General features: G+C 36.0%; 2 protein-coding genes across 3 annotated transcripts; one reads left to right on the forward strand and one right to left on the reverse strand.

Annotated features, from left to right (window-relative positions):
• Positions 1–875: 875 nt before the first annotated feature.
• On the reverse strand, positions 876–4,605 carry LOC117315795 (piggyBac transposable element-derived protein 4-like). Its single transcript, XM_033870194.1, has 4 exons — positions 3,849–4,605; positions 3,004–3,311; positions 2,185–2,432; positions 876–1,733 (listed from the first exon to the last, which is right to left on the reverse strand). The coding sequence occupies exons 1-4, from the start codon at positions 4,559–4,561 to the stop codon at positions 1,692–1,694; spliced, it is 1,311 nt and encodes a 436-aa protein (XP_033726085.1). The 5' UTR covers positions 4,562–4,605; the 3' UTR covers positions 876–1,691.
• A 3,681-nt stretch (positions 4,606–8,286) lies between these two features.
• LOC117315897 lies at positions 8,287–18,752 on the forward strand. Of its 2 annotated transcripts, XM_033870314.1 has the most exons (12): positions 8,287–8,710; positions 10,244–10,303; positions 10,493–10,720; positions 10,860–10,978; positions 11,220–11,569; positions 12,779–13,661; positions 13,794–13,821; positions 14,090–14,398; positions 15,386–15,690; positions 15,952–17,747; positions 17,881–18,026; positions 18,189–18,752. In XM_033870314.1, exons 1-9 carry the CDS (start codon positions 8,608–8,610, stop codon positions 15,688–15,690), a joined length of 2,385 nt encoding a protein of 794 aa, XP_033726205.1. In that variant the 5' UTR covers positions 8,287–8,607; the 3' UTR covers positions 15,952–17,747; positions 17,881–18,026; positions 18,189–18,752. The 2 variants fall into 2 exon arrangements, with proteins under 2 accessions (XP_033726205.1, XP_033726204.1); XM_033870313.1 differs by having other exon boundaries at positions 15,952–18,026.

The raw sequence follows: 18,752 nt of genomic DNA on the forward strand, positions 1-18,752 counted from the left end.
GTGAGGAAAACGACAATAAAAATACCAAAGTCTTTGTCAGATCTCGTTTATAATACTACATCATAGTAATGCCGACATCATCCATTCATGTTTATAATGAGAGTTTTCTCTGGTCCAAGCAACACACATAGTTATTTTGACAAAGAGATGTCAATTTAACATCAGACAAGTTATGAGTTCATCAAACCATCAAACATCTGGTATACAGCAGGTGTCAGAGGAAACTCGGATTACAGTCTACAGAATGAAATATACATGTGATTATTTTAATGTCTGGAACTACGATTTCTGGTTTATAGGAAGACATTACATTGAGAAAGTGAGATGTAATAGTGACTTTGGGGAAATACCCCAAGTTTCCTCTGACCCCAGCACCAGACATAAGACATTTTGACAAACAAATGTCTACATCAGACATTTTTAGCAGTTTCAAAGTTCCAGTAGTTTTATTTTGAAGTTTCACTTTGTCACTTATAGTTATATTTTATGTTTGCACTTATTGGTTAGTGCAATATCTTGGAAAATCATTTCAAAGTTCATCTTTGCAGAAAATTTGTATTCGCATGACACCTAAGACTGCGAGTTCAATTTCTACCAAGGTGTACGCCAATTTCTGAAAAGAAACCTGGTACAAATGTAAACTGGTCATATTACTAAGTATGGTAGCAACTCCTGGCATGCTTCAGAAGATTTTCCTCCAGAAAATTTAATTTTACTTTCTTCTTGGAACTCGAAACTGGAAGTCATAATTTATATCATCAAATCAAAGCTGTTGATATGATGTAAATCATTACAACATACACCAATATGTATGTTAACTAAGTCTATGATTACAAAAAAATGACAAAGCCATGGAATAACAGAACAAGCTTTTATATTCAACATGTTTTTGTATCATTTGATGAATACCACAAATAAACAATCCAAGAATAACATAACAAATAAACAATGCAAATATTCAAAAATGAACCGGATTATTGTGTGCACCTTATCACAGGAATGTAGCAATATGGCTTTAAATCTAATCTGCACAATTTTTCTAAATCAATTAAAATTTTAATTAAGAAAAATCTTGTCGCTCCGTTTAATTATTTTAATATGTTGCAAAACTCTATTTTAATATGATTTTTCGGAGAAAAAATTCTCTAAAAAAATACTTAAATCTAGAGTTAACTTTATAAAATTGAAAATGACTCTGTATACATGTGATGATATAAACCCTTATACTTATTGACCTCAAAGTACATTTAACAATGAAAATTGGCCTAACTTCTGGTTCAAGTGGTATATAATTGCTTGCTCGGTTATTATAATATCCTGTCGTCGTTTTCTGACAGAACGTGTATCACCAATTAACTGTTTACATAGCCTTTCTCTGAATTCCAGCTGGGTAAGATGCTTCACTCTGCCAGTTCTGGTTTTCCTCTGGTGACTTGGAGACTCCTTCATAAGAATGAAAGAATTCACAAGGGCTGTATCAAGCAAGAAGAAGAAAACATACTTCCACCATTTGTAGCACTTTCTGGCACAGGTGTACTGCATACGGAGTTGATCAGCTCTATCCACAGCATTCATATTGTCGCCGTACATTTTCACAACAGAAGGGGCCAGTTGAACTCTCTCACTACCATCTTTATTTTTGCGACGCACCTCATGTAGTGTAGTAGGGTCTGCATTTGTCGACAGAAATGTCACTGGCTTGTTGTCAAACCAGACACTGGCCACCAGGTTTCCTGTAAACACAACATACATCATGTAACTTATATAATAGAGGTATATTAGCTTCATCAGCAGATTATCAATAATTATTTTATAAGGAAGTGATAAACCAATGTATTAGTTACAATTATAATGGACGCAGCCGACATAAATTGCCGCTACATTTATATAGCAGTACATATATTTGAATCAAGTTATTCAAGAATAGGTTCAAATAGATTACAGTATGGTTTATGATATGAATGCAACTTGCACAATACAGTAACCTGAGGGATATTGTATTAAATAAAGTTATATTGATAATATATCCCAGTACTGTATAATGTATTTAAATTGTAGGTACCAATTTGCTACATTTTCACAAGTTACTTTACAGACATAATAGTATTTATTATCCGAGCAAACACAAATTGAATAAGCAATAAGTTGAAACCAATCTGAATATTCCTGGCACTTTATAATTACCTGATTGCAGCATTGTGAAGTCTCCCTTTTTTTAACATTCTCCTTACTGATACCAGACGGGAACCCCTTTCTATTGATTCGACATGTTCCACATGCATAGAGACCATCCTTTAGCAAGTCAGAAAACAGCTGGGGACTGGAGAAGAAATTGTCAACATATACGTGGCGACTGCTACCAACAATGTCTCTGGTCAGGTCGGTCACAACTCGAGCAGCAAGTCCAACTTCTCTCTTGCCTTGTTCATTTCCTGAAAATGGTTGGTATAATGCCTTTATTGGTACATGTATAATATAATATAAACTTTATTTATTTTACAACAATTGCGAAACAAGTTAATAACTGATATTAATCACTATTGTTGGCCCAGATGGAAGCGCGCGAGGGGTCTTACTGTGGGAGGAAACCGGAGTACCCGGGGAAAACCCACGTGGTCGGGCAGGTGACCCCATACCTTTTCACGTCTGATCTTGGAATCGAACCCCGGCCGCATAGGTGAAAGGCCAGTGTGTTACCACTGAGCCACCCGACCACCATGGTACTTGTACTGTACAATGTATCTAGGTATTATGTTATAACTGACAATGTTCAGTGTTATATAATTTTGGTAAAATAATAAGACTATCAAATTAATTTGCATGATGATCTTGAGTCAATGTATAAGACAATATATGTCAATATGTTTTATTCCTGAATAATTAAGATTTAAGTCATTAAACAATTACAAAATATAGTGAAGTGGAGTTTTATTTATGATGGATGCAACAGAGGCATATCTATTGGACTGGAGCAACATGGAACATCATGCTGAATAAACATACCTGCTCTTCCGGTGTAAATCTGGAGTTTGTCGACATAGCCATTGGTGGAATCTGCCCGCTCCCACACCTTGATCCCAAACTTAACCGGCTTGGCTGGCATATACTGCTTAAAACTAAGCCTCCCCTTGTATGCAATCATAGCCTCATCTATAGCACAGTCCTGGTGTAACGTGTACTGGGATGCTATAGTGCCTTGGATGGTATCTAAGACTGGCCTGACATGATGGAGCTTGTCGTGACCGTCGCTGCCTTTTGGGGGATTTGTCGTGGAGTCATTCAGATGAAAATACTGTGCGAGTTTCTCAAATCTACAAATTAAGACACCCGAAACTGTAGGACAAACCTTAGAAATTTATTGGTTTAAAAACAAAAGAATAAAAGAAACTACAAAATATATACTATGAATTGATAAATTCACCATTTGTCATCTTTTTTGAAAAAATTATTACAGCAAGTGTTAAATACTTGGTCATTTTCCACATTTAAATCTGTACCCAGCATATAGGCCTATAGATTTTACTTTTATAACTGATTGAATTCACAAAATTAAGTTAAAATTTGAATAAGAATTTTATAACTTTGCTTTAACATTTTAGATGTTTGTTTGTAAACATCCTAGTCAAGAAATAATTACAAGTTGTTTCCACTTCAAGTAGGATAGGCTATCTACCACATAAGTTACATAACTAAATGATTAACTTGAAAAGAAATATGGTCACAATTTCAACCATTAGGGCTCCAATGAAGTTTATATTGCTCATCACTAAAACAAAAAACTGTCATACATGTAGAGTCTACATTTGTACTGTACATTTTGTAAATTAAATACAAGTAATTTGATTTACCTGAGTCTGGTCATTATGGTAGGCAAAGATGTTTGAAACATCCAATCAGATGACCAGTACATCTTTGCAGTTGGCAGGTCCAGCAGTGACATAAAAATCACAATCCCCAAGAAGGTCTTGATCTCGGTGGGCGAAGTTGCCTGCCAAGAGCTGTCTGCCTTTTCCCGGATCCGCTTAGCAGCATAGGTGTTGGTCTGCTGGGCTAGCTTGTCGTACAAGGATTCAGGGAAAATCAGGTGAAAGAAATCCAGCTCTTTCTTCTCAGCATCCAGTGCGGTAGTAGGGCCAGCTATATCCTCGAAATCCTTCACACGTATAGGTTTCAGATCAGCTGTCCAGCGGCGATCGTTGTGGGCGTGTCCAGCATCTCCACCTCCGCGGTCTACGAGGCCCGCTAGCGGGATGATATCGGCGAGTGGAATGTCATCATCACTCTCAGAGTCCAGCTCAGACAATTCCAGATCGGATCCACCGATATTGTTGTCTAATTCTTGGGTCTCAGCCCCTTCTTCATCGTCTGATTCAGTATCAGCATTCACAGTCAATGCACTCGCCGCCATGTTGTTTACATTGGTGATGACATTCCATAACATTTCCCGGGAAATTCGAACAAATTGGGTCACATGACGAAAATTGTGTACTTTTCGCCTATCAAAATCTTTGTTATGAACCGAGGGATTCATTTTTTTGTGTAAATTTATTGGATAATTCATCTGTCGTCTGCTACAGCCAGCTAATCATAAATTAGATAACATAACATCCCCTGTCGTGTGTATACGACAACGGGGATGAGACGTCACATTTTCCTGTCGTCTGTATACGACAACGGGGACCAGGAAGCACGTTTTTCTGTCGTCTGTATACGACAACGGTACGGAAAGAGCTAATTAGATCATGCCTTATACATGTATCAATGGTGTCCAATACCAGTTTTAATTAAACGATGATAATCTCTCAAATCTTCCTGTATTTCTAATTCTACTATAGAACACAGTATATACATATGGATAGTAGAGACATTAAGTTTACATTGTAGTTACCAGCTATGTTACCAACAATATTAATGTTGCAAAATTACATCTGATTCACACTTAACCTTATTTTCCCCTCACAGATTACTAAATATAAGCCACATGAAATGTGTATATTGGAGCGTTAGTAGAAGTTGTAATTACTGGAATGCTTCCATTTGGCACTAATATTTAGGATAAATATACTAAATATTTGATAAACCACATTTGAATCTATAAACCAGTCAAACATAATGGTGTGACAGCTTGACTAATTGTATGCATTTGATTTTCCTTCCTCTATAATAAACATCAGTAACTACAATAGAATACAAGTGAAATTTTGAAACTGTCTAATCTAATCCCTGAGTGTTATTAATCCATGACCTTATCCACCATCAGTAAACATGTCTTATCCGACCCCACCCCCTGAGTATTCTAACATTCCATGACCTTGCCTGATATGAATCCCGAGCTTTCTAATTTACCAATTGAAATACATGTAAAATGTATGTACATATGTTTTCTATTTTCTTGTCTTTAAAGTAAACAGCAAGCATGTCAAAAGACTTTATGTATAGGGTGGGAATAGCACATAAATAGAATATATACATCCAATGTGTTGAGATATTGTAAAGCATACTCCGGACATGTAGAAAAATGAAAGCTTTAGCTTAAGAGTGTTGTCGTTAAATGAAAAATATGAAGAAAAAAATTGTAACTATTGTATTTTTTCACATACAGCTTTGGAACTTTTGTCAGCAGCAGCTGAAATAAAGAGGCTAGAACAACAACTACATAGATATGAGCTGCTGAATTTGTACCATGAACAACAAAAATACTACATCTTTCTCAAGTGTTATATTGATAGTGAAATTAAGCAGAAATAAAATCGATTGACATCCTGAATTGCAACTGTTGTCTAGATATTTTATCCATCCTGGATCCACTTCTGGTTATAACCAGACATAACATTGTTAGACCTGTACTGTACTGTACTTTATAGTTTTAATTACTATACAGGTTTGGGTATTACATATTTTAAATTACTCATTTAAGCTTACTGATTATTCTACTTTGTATCAAGGCTAATATGGGGGAAATAATCAAAGACAATTAGCAGTCCAGTGTCTTGGTTATAGCTCTGTCTACATTGGGACTTAACAATTGTTCCTCTAATCAACCACAGGGACATGTCTTGTCTTATATTAAAAAAATAGCTAGAAATACCTATATAAATTAACATGTATATAGCTATTTCTGGCTACAAAATGTATTTATTTTTAAATATAAGACTAGACATGCCCCTGTGAATCAAGTGTACATGTTCACCATTGGCGTTGAAGTGATGCAATTTTATGTTTATCATTACATGTTATCATTACATGGTGATTTTTATCAAAGACTGAGAAAGCGCATCTATCTGTACAGAAATGTATAAAAACTGGATTTTCTGGGAAGATTTAAAAAAAAAATAAAAAATGGTTCACAACAGAGCAATTTCTAATTCCACATACAAGACACATACGCTATTCAATAAAGGTTGGGCTACACTTTCTGAAGTGAAAGCAGCAGCAATTTATTTGGACATTCAAATAAAAGTATGGTTGAAAGGAAGCAATGGAAATAATTGGCATGTATTCAATGTCATGCTTTGATCCTTTAACTACATGGGGCCATATACCTACAGTTGAACTGCTGTTAGAAAACTCTCATTTTAGGTATATACAGAGATATATGTCTGGTATATAAACACATATGCAATAAATCATTCAAACTCAATTGGTTATGACATAGACAGATGTCTCTGGTATAATTGATCACACATACTGTACTATGCAAAACCAAGGGAGGCAACAATTCCAAATGGTCAACCCCAAATAGAAAATACCAAAAAAAAAAAAAAAATGTTGGGTTTGGAAAGTCAGCATAAAGCAATGGAGATAACCAATTCACAAACATTCCGGCAATTCAAAACATTCTTTGCATGTTGATATTGACCATACTACAAAGCATTTCACAAGTTTCTGAGAAAATAGCATCTTCAGAAAAAGTTACCGGTTAATATTACTTTCTCGTTATTAAACGGCGAAACGTTTATCACTATATTTGTATGTTGTACATTGGCATACTAGCTAGCTTCGCTCTTCTCAGGCATTGTCTGTTTCATATTAGTCTAACAGGTGGTCTTTTGTTTATATAATCAGGCATGGGTGGTAGGGGTCTTTTGTTTATATAATCAGGCCAGGGTCAAGGAGTCTGAATTTTCGAAAGATTTTACGAGGTTTGACTGCCGAGAGCAGACGATGGCTGTCATAAATCGGTCGCTATAGAAAACAAACGAGCGACCGTGGTTCCAAAATCACCGGTTATTAATCACAAGCATGACTGCATTATTTTAGGTGTCTTTATTTATTTAGTTATCATGGATATTAAAGAAGATCAATCAAAAGTTAAATAAATAAACCAAATAGCATGATGATCTGATATATAAACCTTTACGACTCTTTCATTTCGTTATTTGTTCTTTACAACATTTTCTAAGTGATATTATTCAGCATCCGGTTATATTTGCTTTTGATAAGATGTGTTTGTTCCTTATATTTGAATATAGTTGACTTGGATTGTACATATATATGATATATGGTACTATGTGAACGATGAAAGGTGTCATATTTTCACTTCGTCATTAGATTTATGTTCCAGTATGGTATAGACACTCAGACTTGTATTTATTCTTACAGATTGGTAAAGGATCATCGATCTCAGGACAAATGGCTGAGTTCCTCAAAAATAAGGAAGGTAAGAAACCAAGCATTCAGTTTTATATCATCCAATAAACAATATTTGATAAAGTATACTGATGTTACACCTGTGAACGAGCCGGAAAAAATATTTTGACAATGATAAATACATATAAGTCAGTGGCTCCATTATTCTTTGCATCTGGTTGACGATTCTTTTCTCTTTTTTTGGTCGCTGTAAGGTTAAATTTGATATAAATTTATATTTTGACTCATTTGTTATATAGAACGTATTTTTTATAAAACTTATTGTAGCTTGTTTGTAAAAGTGGCTTCCTTTGGTCTATTTTCGCCAGTGGAATTGTGTAAACGATCAATGTATTTAACATATAATAATAAAACTTACAAAATTATGCAAAAATATCATTGTCCCCTTGTTTGTATCAAATATGACCCGAGTACTTACGTCTTCAGCGTTATTTTAGCACATGTAAATATTAAATTTTGCTGCTGTTTCGATATATTAAGGACTGTTAAAACAAAAATGCAAGTTATTAGTAGGTAAAAAACATATTCATTACAATAATTATAATTGTTATAGATATACAGGGATAGGAGACTTCAATTAATCTTTTTTTATTAAATGCTAAACATGGATTTGTTTGTGTATAGAGGAAATACAGAAGCAGCAGCAGAAGGACTATACATACGGAATAGCGGAGAACATGGACAACCCCAGGAATATTACCATTACTGTGGTTGGCCATAAAGGTGTCGGCAAGTCGTGTTTAGTTAAACAAATCAAACAAGAAGCAATACCGAAAGAGGGACCGGGGTCGACGGATAATGCCGACTTTTACGTAAATTATTTAACATACAACACGGACACCGGATTTCGTAAAAAGCTGGACGAAAATGGCGAAATAGCGGCTAGTCGTCAGCGACTGAAACAGATAGTTGACAAACATCAGAAAGGTGACAAGACTTCTACTAAAGGGGCTGTTAATGAATCAGAGCATGGTAGCCGAAGATACAAAAAGACCATCAACTCTGGCGGCCTCCGTAGCCCCTCTACAGCCAACTGCGTCGGCAGTAACAAAAAAGACGGGTAATGTTTGGTACAATTTCGAGATGCATGGTATTGTTATAATAAGTTCTGTATAGTATTTATATCCTGATATAGTGTGGTTAGTTAGTATAATAATTGCGTACGTTGATCCTCTAGACAGCACATTATAAACTATATAATTTACAAATTGATTAGTGTCTATTATGATATATAAACTAAAAGCGATGCCAATAGTAATGTCAGCCATGTAGTCCGGTGCTGCTTATAAAAAGTACTTGTCAAGTAGTGTTAATTTATGGAACTGAAAAGAAACCACTCAAACGTACCTGACGGACTCATTTTATTATATATAACTATGAATAGCACACAAACTGGTTTATGGAAACACTGAAGCATACTGCTATTACGACGTAACGAATAAGCATTATCACTTAATTTGATTTTGAATTGCTGTATTATTATTATAACTAATGATACAGGCAAGAGAGGGTTTACGACAATAGGTAGCGATGTGATTGCTTCAGAAATTTCGGTCCGCATAGGGATATTCGATAAAGCATCGTAGGTAGGTAAACACAGTTCGAGATATAGGGTCAGTGATTCGATGGCTATGACATAAGTTTACGCCTTTTGAGTTTGCGTCTTCCGTCTTACCTCTTATTCTGAATAAATTGTCGGCAATTGTTGTATACTTACTTTTTCATGCGCTAAACTATGTTATCATCACACGTTTGTTAAAAAAAAAACAAAAAAAAACACGTAGTCTAAAGTTAATAGTACTATGTAGTTCGTGTCCTCAACTGCCATTACCAAAAGGCAGACACCCCGTATGTTCAAAGGTGAGAGACATCATCTACTATAACATTGACTTCAAAACAACTATAACTTTTCAGTTTATGATTAAATAGCCAAGGCATGCAGTTAATACCCCAGGTTGATAAACATTGTATTGTGGTTGTGGGAACATCGCCGGACTTGTAAAATCATGACTAGAAAGGTTCTATATATATTCATTCTAAAACGAATTTTAATGAATGCCATTTATTTCATTCAGAAATGATGGGTAAGCAAATTATCGGACTGTTTCCAACAATTTCCGGGCGGCACATTTTGTGTCATAGTAACAGAACTGAGACATTAGCAAGTCACATGACATGGTCTTAACGTGTAATCTAAATAAATCTGGTCCTTTAACGATACGGTCCGATGGCAAAATTGATTACTTTCGATTTTTAGAACAATTTCAAAATAGCATATTAGGGAAAAGAGATGGAATGTAAGGCACATAAAAACGTCATATCATACGAATCTTTGTTACAGAAATATAATTTATATATTGAACACATCTACCGAGAAACTGCAAATAACATGGGGCATTTTGGCGTATAACTTAAAATTACAAAATGCTTGAACATCAGAAAAATATAATCGATTATATGACAAATGTTCAGTTAAAGCATGGATACTGAGCCACTAGCCATTATATCGCTGTGTGAGAAGATCGCTTTTATTTTCCGATAGGTAGCTGGTTGTAATTCGATAATGGTTATTTGTATCTTTTATATATTACAGGCATGAAGGACAGACTAAAACAATTCTTATCGAAATTTCCATTCGGAAGGAGGCAAAAAAGTAAGTTGTTGACTATGAAAATATTATCCCAATAAGTACTATACGGACGTCATGTCAGTGAACAAAATTTAACTGTTTTCTGAAAAAAGATAACATGGAAATATTAGAACGCATTGTTCAGTCTTTTTTTTTTCAAAATGGAAGAAATATTAACAACTTGATGACTATAACACCGTATATATTTTGCAGAGCACCCTAAATTAGCTCCTGAACAAATAAAGGTTATTGGGGAGATAATGCACACCAGGCCAGAAGAAAGTAGTGAGGAATTGAATGGCTACGTCACAATCTATGATTTTGGTGGAGAAAAGGTGTTCTATAACACACATCATTGTTTCATGTCCAGCAACATGGTTTTCGTACTTGTGTTCGACGTTGCGATGTGTCTGGATCCGAGCAGATCAGCGACAGGCTACGGTATTTCGTTACGACCTGATTTCTGTTTTTAAATTCACCCGAATTTTATTCCCTTTTCCCCCTTTTCCCCAACATTCCATTGTCTATTTTGCTATACTATTGTAGCCAATTGCTTGGATGTTGTTATTTATGTTAACAGAAATAACAGAGCATTGGCTGAAAAACATTGCCACCTATGCTATTGACGACGGGGCGCATGACAGAAGAACGCCACCTATAATCTTGGTCGGCTCCCACCTTGACCAGGTGTCATCAAATGTAAGCATTACAAACTGTATAGCAAATCATGTGATAGTGCAATTTCTAGTATGAACGGCGACGAGTGATAATCTATGTATCAATGATGTGACACAATTTCATTTTACTTTTATATAGTATAATCATGTAATGTTATAAACAGGTAAAATATCAATACAATGAGTTTATTTATATAATGACTCACATATCATTGATGTTTCCGAAATCAATCAAAAACTAATATAAACTAATTTTTACACAGAAAGAAAAACAGGAGGAAGAGTTTATAAAAGTGCTGGAAAAGCTACAAGAGAACCCACAGTTGTGTGCGATCATGCAAAACCATATTCAGGACATGGTCCCTATTGCCGATCTTAATGACTCTACAATTAACAAGGACGTTTACGAAGCAATGTGGAAAACGATTATTGATGTTGCGCCACTTCAGTCCCAGTGGCAAAAGGCTCAGCCCGCGAGATGGGTGGCATTGGAGCACGAACTCGTCCGGATGAAGAACAGAGGAAAAATCATCCTGACATATGAAGAATTGCTAAACGTCAACCGACATTTACTAGTGCCATTGGCTGAAATCGAAGTCATGGATTTTCTAAGGTATGTATATTGTCCCTAGATAAATCTGGTTAATTTAGGGACATAACTCCTTGACTATCGTTCTTAACCAAAAGTTATTGTTAATGCCTTCTTGGGTTTCAGGGGGTGCACAGACTCATTAGTGCATTTAATTAGTCAGATCATTGCCAGCGCTGATTGCTATCAAGTGCTTACGTCAACCAAGCGACGTTAATTGGATGCCTTCGACCTACGTATGTCATTCTGTCAATCTCGTCCCATAAAAATATATATAAATGTTTAATCGGGACGAGTGCATTGCGGTACCGATACCGGTCGAGTGTTTGAATATAGTTTGATGTCAGATAATCACGACAAACTTAAGCTACATGCCGACTGTTGTTATCCTCAATCGACGTTGCTGTACTACTACAACAACACTTGAGACTAGAAATTGACCCCAATATCGGGCGGACATGAAATTTATTTAATTACTTACTAGAGTGGTTTCGATACCATATGTAAATATCTCCTCATTAAACAGGGCAGCCGAAACGATCCTTATCCATTACGAAAGAATCTGTGTAACTTTCGTGGACACATTATATTCACAAAGTCTGTCGTCTGCTCGATAAAGCGTTGACATTGACTTCAACGCTGCATTCGAAGCGATTTATACAACATGCGCTCAGATATTGCATTCGTATGGCGCGTTACTGCACAGTTATCTGTTGGTCGAGATATGGTCGCCACGATCTCAGTTTGAATGTGCGCAGTGACAAAACTTTGTCAAGTTTCAAATATGCAAATAGTTACGGTTTCAGGATATATTGGAACATGATGTCATTAAGTTTTAATAACGTTTCCTGAAAAAGAAACCACAATTGACAAAACTTTATAAAGTTTCAAATATGAATTTACGGATCCAGTCTTCAATAACGACATTTCGCTTGTAAATGAATGTAAACTTAATCTATCTTACAACAATGGCAAAACAAGTCATATTAGCTTATATTGATAACGCGTGTTGTCCCTGATGGAATGATGGATCTTATTGTGGGAAGAAACCGTAGTACCCGAGGATAACCTACGTGGACCGCCTAGGTGAAAAGCAGGGGTGTTAACACTAAACCCCCACTGATTTCGCATTTTCATCCATTTATTGCTAAAATTATATTAAAGATGTGTGTTGTACAAATACGTTACTAAAGTTATTTATTTTCATATGAAAATTAATGTTTTGTTTTTCAGGGCCTTAAAATTCGCGGGGTCATTTCTCTGCTTTGATCTCTATAGCAAAAACCCTTTCGCAATTCTTCAGCCCCAGTGGGTCATCGATGCCTTCAAGGCAATAATAACAGCACCAAAGTTCAAAGTCAACCTACCGCCGAAAATGAAACTTGAGTGGACAAAATATGAAAAAACTGGTGTCCTGTCCGTGGAATTCCTCACAAAGCTTTGGAAAGACAGGTTCTTTGATGATATGGATACACTCAACGTCGTGATGGAAACCCTTAGTCTTCTAGCAAAGCCAGTCTCAGATGATCCTACTGTAGAGGTTGACTACTTTATAGTGCCAAGTATGCTGCAAACTGCGGATCCTCAGATGCTTCAACAAATACTTGATGATCCTAATACTGTCACCACTGTCTCTCTCTGTCTCATGTTCAACCACCCGTTCATCCCACAGGCAGTGTGGGACAAGATGATTGCCTCCTGTATCCACAGGTTCCAGCGACTGAAGGAACCCGAGTATGACGGCTCAAAGTTCATCCAGCGCGGCTTTGCTTGTCTGGCGGTGGATGCTTTGTGGAACACGGTCATCAACTGCAGGGACAATGCCATGAAGATTACAATGTTCAAGAGAGATAAGGATAAACTAACAAAAGGAGCTGGAGTTAACTTACTGAAGATACTTCAATATCTCATACAGCGCATTCTTGAACAGAATCGTCAAAGTCATCTAGAATACAAATTCTACCTCCACAATGACTATCAGTTCACCCCGAATGACAAGATGGTGAAGGTAGACGAACTCCAGAATTTCCCACGCCTTCAGTGTCTCGGCTCACATGGCTATGATTGGATCGACAGAGATGACATATATACGTGGTTTCAAGATCCAAATCAACAGGTACGTGTCTTATGTGACTATGCTTTTTATGATTCGTGTAACGGTGCATGATTTATACTGGTTAGCATTCTGTATTCATATTAATCACAGCTTGTGATCTTTTATTAGTTTTTTTTTTATTTTGTTTTACAGGCAAATCGCACTGCAACGCTTGCTTTTGGTAAGTCAATTGATTTGCATCAATTTATACTGTTCGCTATTTTCATTCATATTCCTGACATGACAAGGTATAATAGCACCAGCAGTTGAACTAATATGAAATTGAGTTAGGTTTCACATAATTATGATTCATTATGATATGATATGGTTGTTATATACTGATGTTCACAATTCTAGATATAATTTTTGAGAATGTGCCTGGAATTGAATTCGACACCTTCCTAGATTTAATGATCACTATTTGCTTTATTGATTCATGTGTGCTTAAGGTTTGAAAGCTACTCTACCGGACAGAAAACTGACATATAAAGAAGTTGGAAGAGTTTCCAAATATATTGGCAGTGCATACCAGATGTTCTTCGTCGAGCTGGACTGTCCTATTGCGACGATAGAGCAGGAACGAGAAGAGAACCGCCATCTCTCTTTTAGGTCTCAGATTACAAAAGTATTCCTTCAGCTGCTCAAAGCGAATGCAAACATAACGTTTGTGACTGTAGCCGAGGCAATGTCGAAACACGGGATGGATTCTAAAGAGCTGTCGAAGATAATTGACTGTAACAGGGAAACTTTGTTTAAAGGTGAGTTGTCTTGAAGGATTGACAGAGAATTGTTGTCACAGGAAAACTAAGTATGAAGTACTCATGAAGGTTGAGCAAAATATTGACTACAACAGAGACACTATGTTTAAAGGTAAGAAGCCGTGAAGGATGGACAAATTAACATATTTGACATGGTAACTCTGGTTTAAATATTGACTGTTAGAAAGAAACATGCAGTAAGGAGTCGTAGATAGGTGAAAAACAATATTTACAGTAACAGGAGAACATTAGTGACATATTCGGAAAGCAGTTGAGTCCAGTAAGAAAACTGAATATAAAAGGTTGAGTTTGTGAAGGTATGGGCAGAATATAAAATTTTATCAAACATCTACTTTTTTATTCTTTCTTTAAAACCCGTCACTCTATACTGCCGCTTCATTTGTTAATGATAAGGTGTATGCATGTATGTATATATTACTCATGGAGCACCTTAGTTTTGTGTGAGCAGCTAATATGTTCCATAATATGTATATCATAATTGAACCATTTCATGAATAAAGAAATGTAGGTACCAGCATGTATTCATACATTCGATATGAACGTAATAATCATGTTGACAAATAAGGTTAAATATGTGTCTGTGTCATTTCATTTTGCGGACGCCACATAACCTACAATGCATTCGGTGACACAATTGGAACCACACAAGATCAGAATAATATAATGTATTACAATAGACAAACATGTGATTTCACAATAGGTAGTTTACTGCTTATTTTTCTTCACTTTTCACAATGGCCTATTTTAGACCATAGATTACCACAGTGTATGTTACTAAAAGTACTGTTGTTAAAAGATGTTATAGTCCTTGGACTCAAGCCCAAATGTTTGAAAGACTAATGACTATTTGAGAAAAAAAAAATATGCATAAAAGTAGTAAATCCTAAGTGTATACATGTGGAAACAGTAAATGAATGGAGAATGCCTACTCTTTATCACGGGAGCTATATCCCTTTACTTTTGTAGGCGATGGATTACCGGATGGAAGGTTACAGAAAATTCTGTCGCCAAAAGATGTTCCAGTCGTTGTGAAATGGTTGGATATTAAAGCTTATTTCAACCTGTTCCTGGAGCTTGGATTCCCGCCAAAAACTATCGATGAGTTTGACGACCAGTACAGAAACAAGTCAACTCGTGACAAGATCAAAGCCTTGCTAAAAGCGTTCATTATTGAGACCAAACCTCGGCCAACACTGAACACAATTTTGCTGGCGATGCAGGAATTCAACATGGACACGCAGTCCCTAATCACGGCATTGGATATCACATAGGTATTACTATTTGAATGTTTATTGTTTTCCTTTAACTGGCTCTTTCATTTCAAATTGTTTTCATGATACTTCATATACATTTCTTTTTGGTAATATTGTTTATTTCGACATATATTTTACATTGTGACCCGCTCATTCTTTACTACGAATATTTAGGAAGGCGGTTTTTAATTCTATAAAAGGATGTCAAATTTAAAAAAAAAGATGCAGCGTACCAGTTTGGAATCAATTATTAATCAAACATGTTTTTTGTTGATGTAGACAAGCAACGCCATAATGTGCCGCAGTGAGATGATGTCCTACCGTGTCTGTAATGGCGGACGTGCGAGATGATTGACAGAGCCAATATCAAGTCACGGATAATTATTACGGAACAATGGGTATAAACTGCGTGCAACGAACACATATTTCTGGCCAGAGTACTTGATGATTTTATGATTCCGCACAAAAGAACAGAAAGTAGATCAATTACTGTGTATAAAAGTACCTTTTAAGGCACATCTACTGGTATATGTCTAACACAAGGATAATTTGTACTGTCTAATTTGTGTGATGGATGTAGATTTACCTTTATGCTTGGCTGTGTTGAAGAACGGTTTTGTTCACTGTTCGTTTTTTTACACCTGTACAGTTTTTCTATAGCGACAATGTGTATACGGTTTGGATATGTTATATATGTATATAGTTATATATATGTTGTGTAGAGATTGTGTATATAAAGATAATGCACACTCATACACTTGTGTTGTTATAGAGATAACTTTATTCACGCGACTATCTTTATGTATTCATGTTGTGTTGTATGATCCTTTGTTTGCTGTATATATCATTTCGCTTTTTAGAAATAATGCGAATACATTGTGTTTAGAAAGCAATTGTTTCTATCACATAATGTGCTGTTTCCTCTAGATGAGGAAAAATAACGTATTCTCTGCTATATCCATGTGGAAACGTTAAAGTGCACGGCAATTGCCATGTGACGTACACTAAAACTTTTTTTTTCTGGACGGTTATGTGTTAGCGATAATGACGTCATTTACTTAAAATGACATCACTAGACTTCCGGTCGTCCTGACGTTCAAAATGATAGCGCAATCTCTCCCAGAGTGCAATGCGGTGTTACGAAAGGAACTGCAATGCAATCTGGGAGAAATTGGTTGATAGCAGTCCCCTTACGTTGCACAAGAATGGCGTATAGATTTGCTCCGGCAACTACGGATGAACCTGAAAAACCGCTGGGGGAAGTAGCAGCAAGAGTTAAAAAATGTAATATTCAATATTCGGTGCGTATTCATTCTTCATATTTGGAATCCGTTGGAAAAACACTTAGTGAAATAAAGGACCTCCAATCAGACCTATTTCGGAAGGGCTACGGACATTGTACGCAAGTGCTAGGAACCAAAAAAGGTGAGCTCTGTAGTAAGAGAATAATGGTTTCATTACAGTACGTAATGACCTTTTTTCAAAAACCATTTTGAAAAATTCAACAACATCGATATCGTCAATAGTGACGTTTTTAAGCCAGCCAACCAAGTATTCCATGCAATGTAGAAGAAACTAAACGAAAACTATCTAGATAATGTCCAAGATACACCATGAGAACAAAGTTTTTGTAAAATGTCCACTAAAAATCACACCGGTGATATTACAACGACAGCCAAGGTGGACGGTTGTACGAAAAACCTGGAAATCAATCCAAGTGTCCTCTGAAGTCATTTATAAAATATTTGTCACATCTGAACAACATTCTTGAGAATTTCTGGCAGTGACCGAAACCGGTAGCACACAGAGATGTTTGGTATGCAACGCCCCACTTGGAATCAACAGTCTCGGAGAGAAAATGAAGCCACTGTCCCGAGAGGCCGGTTTGTCAACTACATACAAGAACCATTATTTAAGAGCTACGTTCATCACACTTCTTGACCAAAGAGGATTTGATGCCAGACATATCATGGCCATATCTGGTCATAGGTCGAAGAACAGTATTCGTTCCTATGCCTGCACTGACGAGACACAAATGCGAAAGATGTCATCCGTAATCAACGTTGTACTTGCAGGTACGATACTGAAAATACGTTTTTAACAGAAAGTTGAGTTTATTATGGGTAAATATAGAAATCTGATCATAAATAAAGAAAGTTTAGCAGCTAGCTAGTATTTGTAGTAAATTATTCCTTATCGATATTCTAGGCGAGTGTCCAAAGTCATCCACAACCTCAGATTCCTGCACGGTTTATTCAGACGTTGAAGTACATGTTGCAGTGAAGAGACATAAAGTAGATCTTTAAACAACGCTCTTCATGAAAGAATCATCCAAATCATAGACAAAGACCTGGGTAAATATCATAACATTTCTTCATTTTCGTTGTATGATAATGTCTCAATTTTGATCAGAGGTGTTGTGTATTGGGTACATGTACCATATAATATAAAACATGTACATACATATATATCTTCATTTAAAATTAACAAAACATCGGGATTGTTTGTCGTTTCAGACCAAGACCATATATTATGTGATGAATGAGATTTTAACGGCATGGATCTGTTAGAGATGACGAAAAGTCCAGAAGATCGTCTCGTGACGGGGCTTTGCTGTCAAAATACTGCAAGTCTAAAGCAAACCCAGGTGTTACAGCAGAAAACAGTAAAACTCTTGCAACCTCAACCGATATTTAACTTCAATAACTGCGCCAATGTCCATGCCCATTATCAGTGAGTAAACATTTGCTAATTTGATGTAAACAAGACTGTTATAATAAAGTTTTATTTGGAATACAATGTAAATGTGTGATTATGTAATGAAACAAATATGCCATGCCTTCTCGTGCTAGGGTTAAAAATAGTTGACCGGAGGTGCCGGTAGTTGACCAAGCAATTTAGCACATGGTCGACTACCAGCACATGTGGATATATTGGTTTTGTATAGAGACAATAAGCTTATATGGAAAAAATATGTTTGCAATATGTTAATATTTAGATAATTTGTACAATTTATGTTTATATAGGTTGAAGTAATGTGTATTTCTTATGTTTAAAATGAATTTAAATGTATGTATTGT

The sequence above is a fragment of the Pecten maximus genome, chromosome 17, assembly GCF_902652985.1.
Source record: "Pecten maximus chromosome 17, xPecMax1.1, whole genome shotgun sequence".
In the NCBI taxonomy this organism is placed as follows: domain Eukaryota; kingdom Metazoa; phylum Mollusca; class Bivalvia; order Pectinida; family Pectinidae; genus Pecten; species Pecten maximus.

Coding starts and splice junctions, on each gene's coding strand:
- LOC117315795 (XM_033870194.1), bottom strand. CDS start 4,561: ATGAATTATCCAATAAATTTACACAAAAAAATGAATCCCTCGGTTCAT. Junction 2,433..3,003: donor GATTTACACCGGAAGAGCAG/GTATGTTTATTC, acceptor AACCATTTTCAG/GAAATGAACAAGGCAAGAGA. Junction 1,734..2,184: donor CTTCACAATGCTGCAATCAG/GTAATTATAAAG, acceptor TTGTGTTTACAG/GAAACCTGGTGGCCAGTGTC.
- LOC117315897 (XM_033870313.1), top strand. CDS start 8,608: ATGAATCAGAGCATGGTAGCCGAAGATACAAAAAGACCATCAACTCTG. Junction 8,711..10,243: donor GGCAGTAACAAAAAAGACGG/GTAATGTTTGGT, acceptor TATATATTACAG/GCATGAAGGACAGACTAAAA. Junction 13,662..13,793: donor TTCAAGATCCAAATCAACAG/GTACGTGTCTTA, acceptor TTTGTTTTACAG/GCAAATCGCACTGCAACGCT.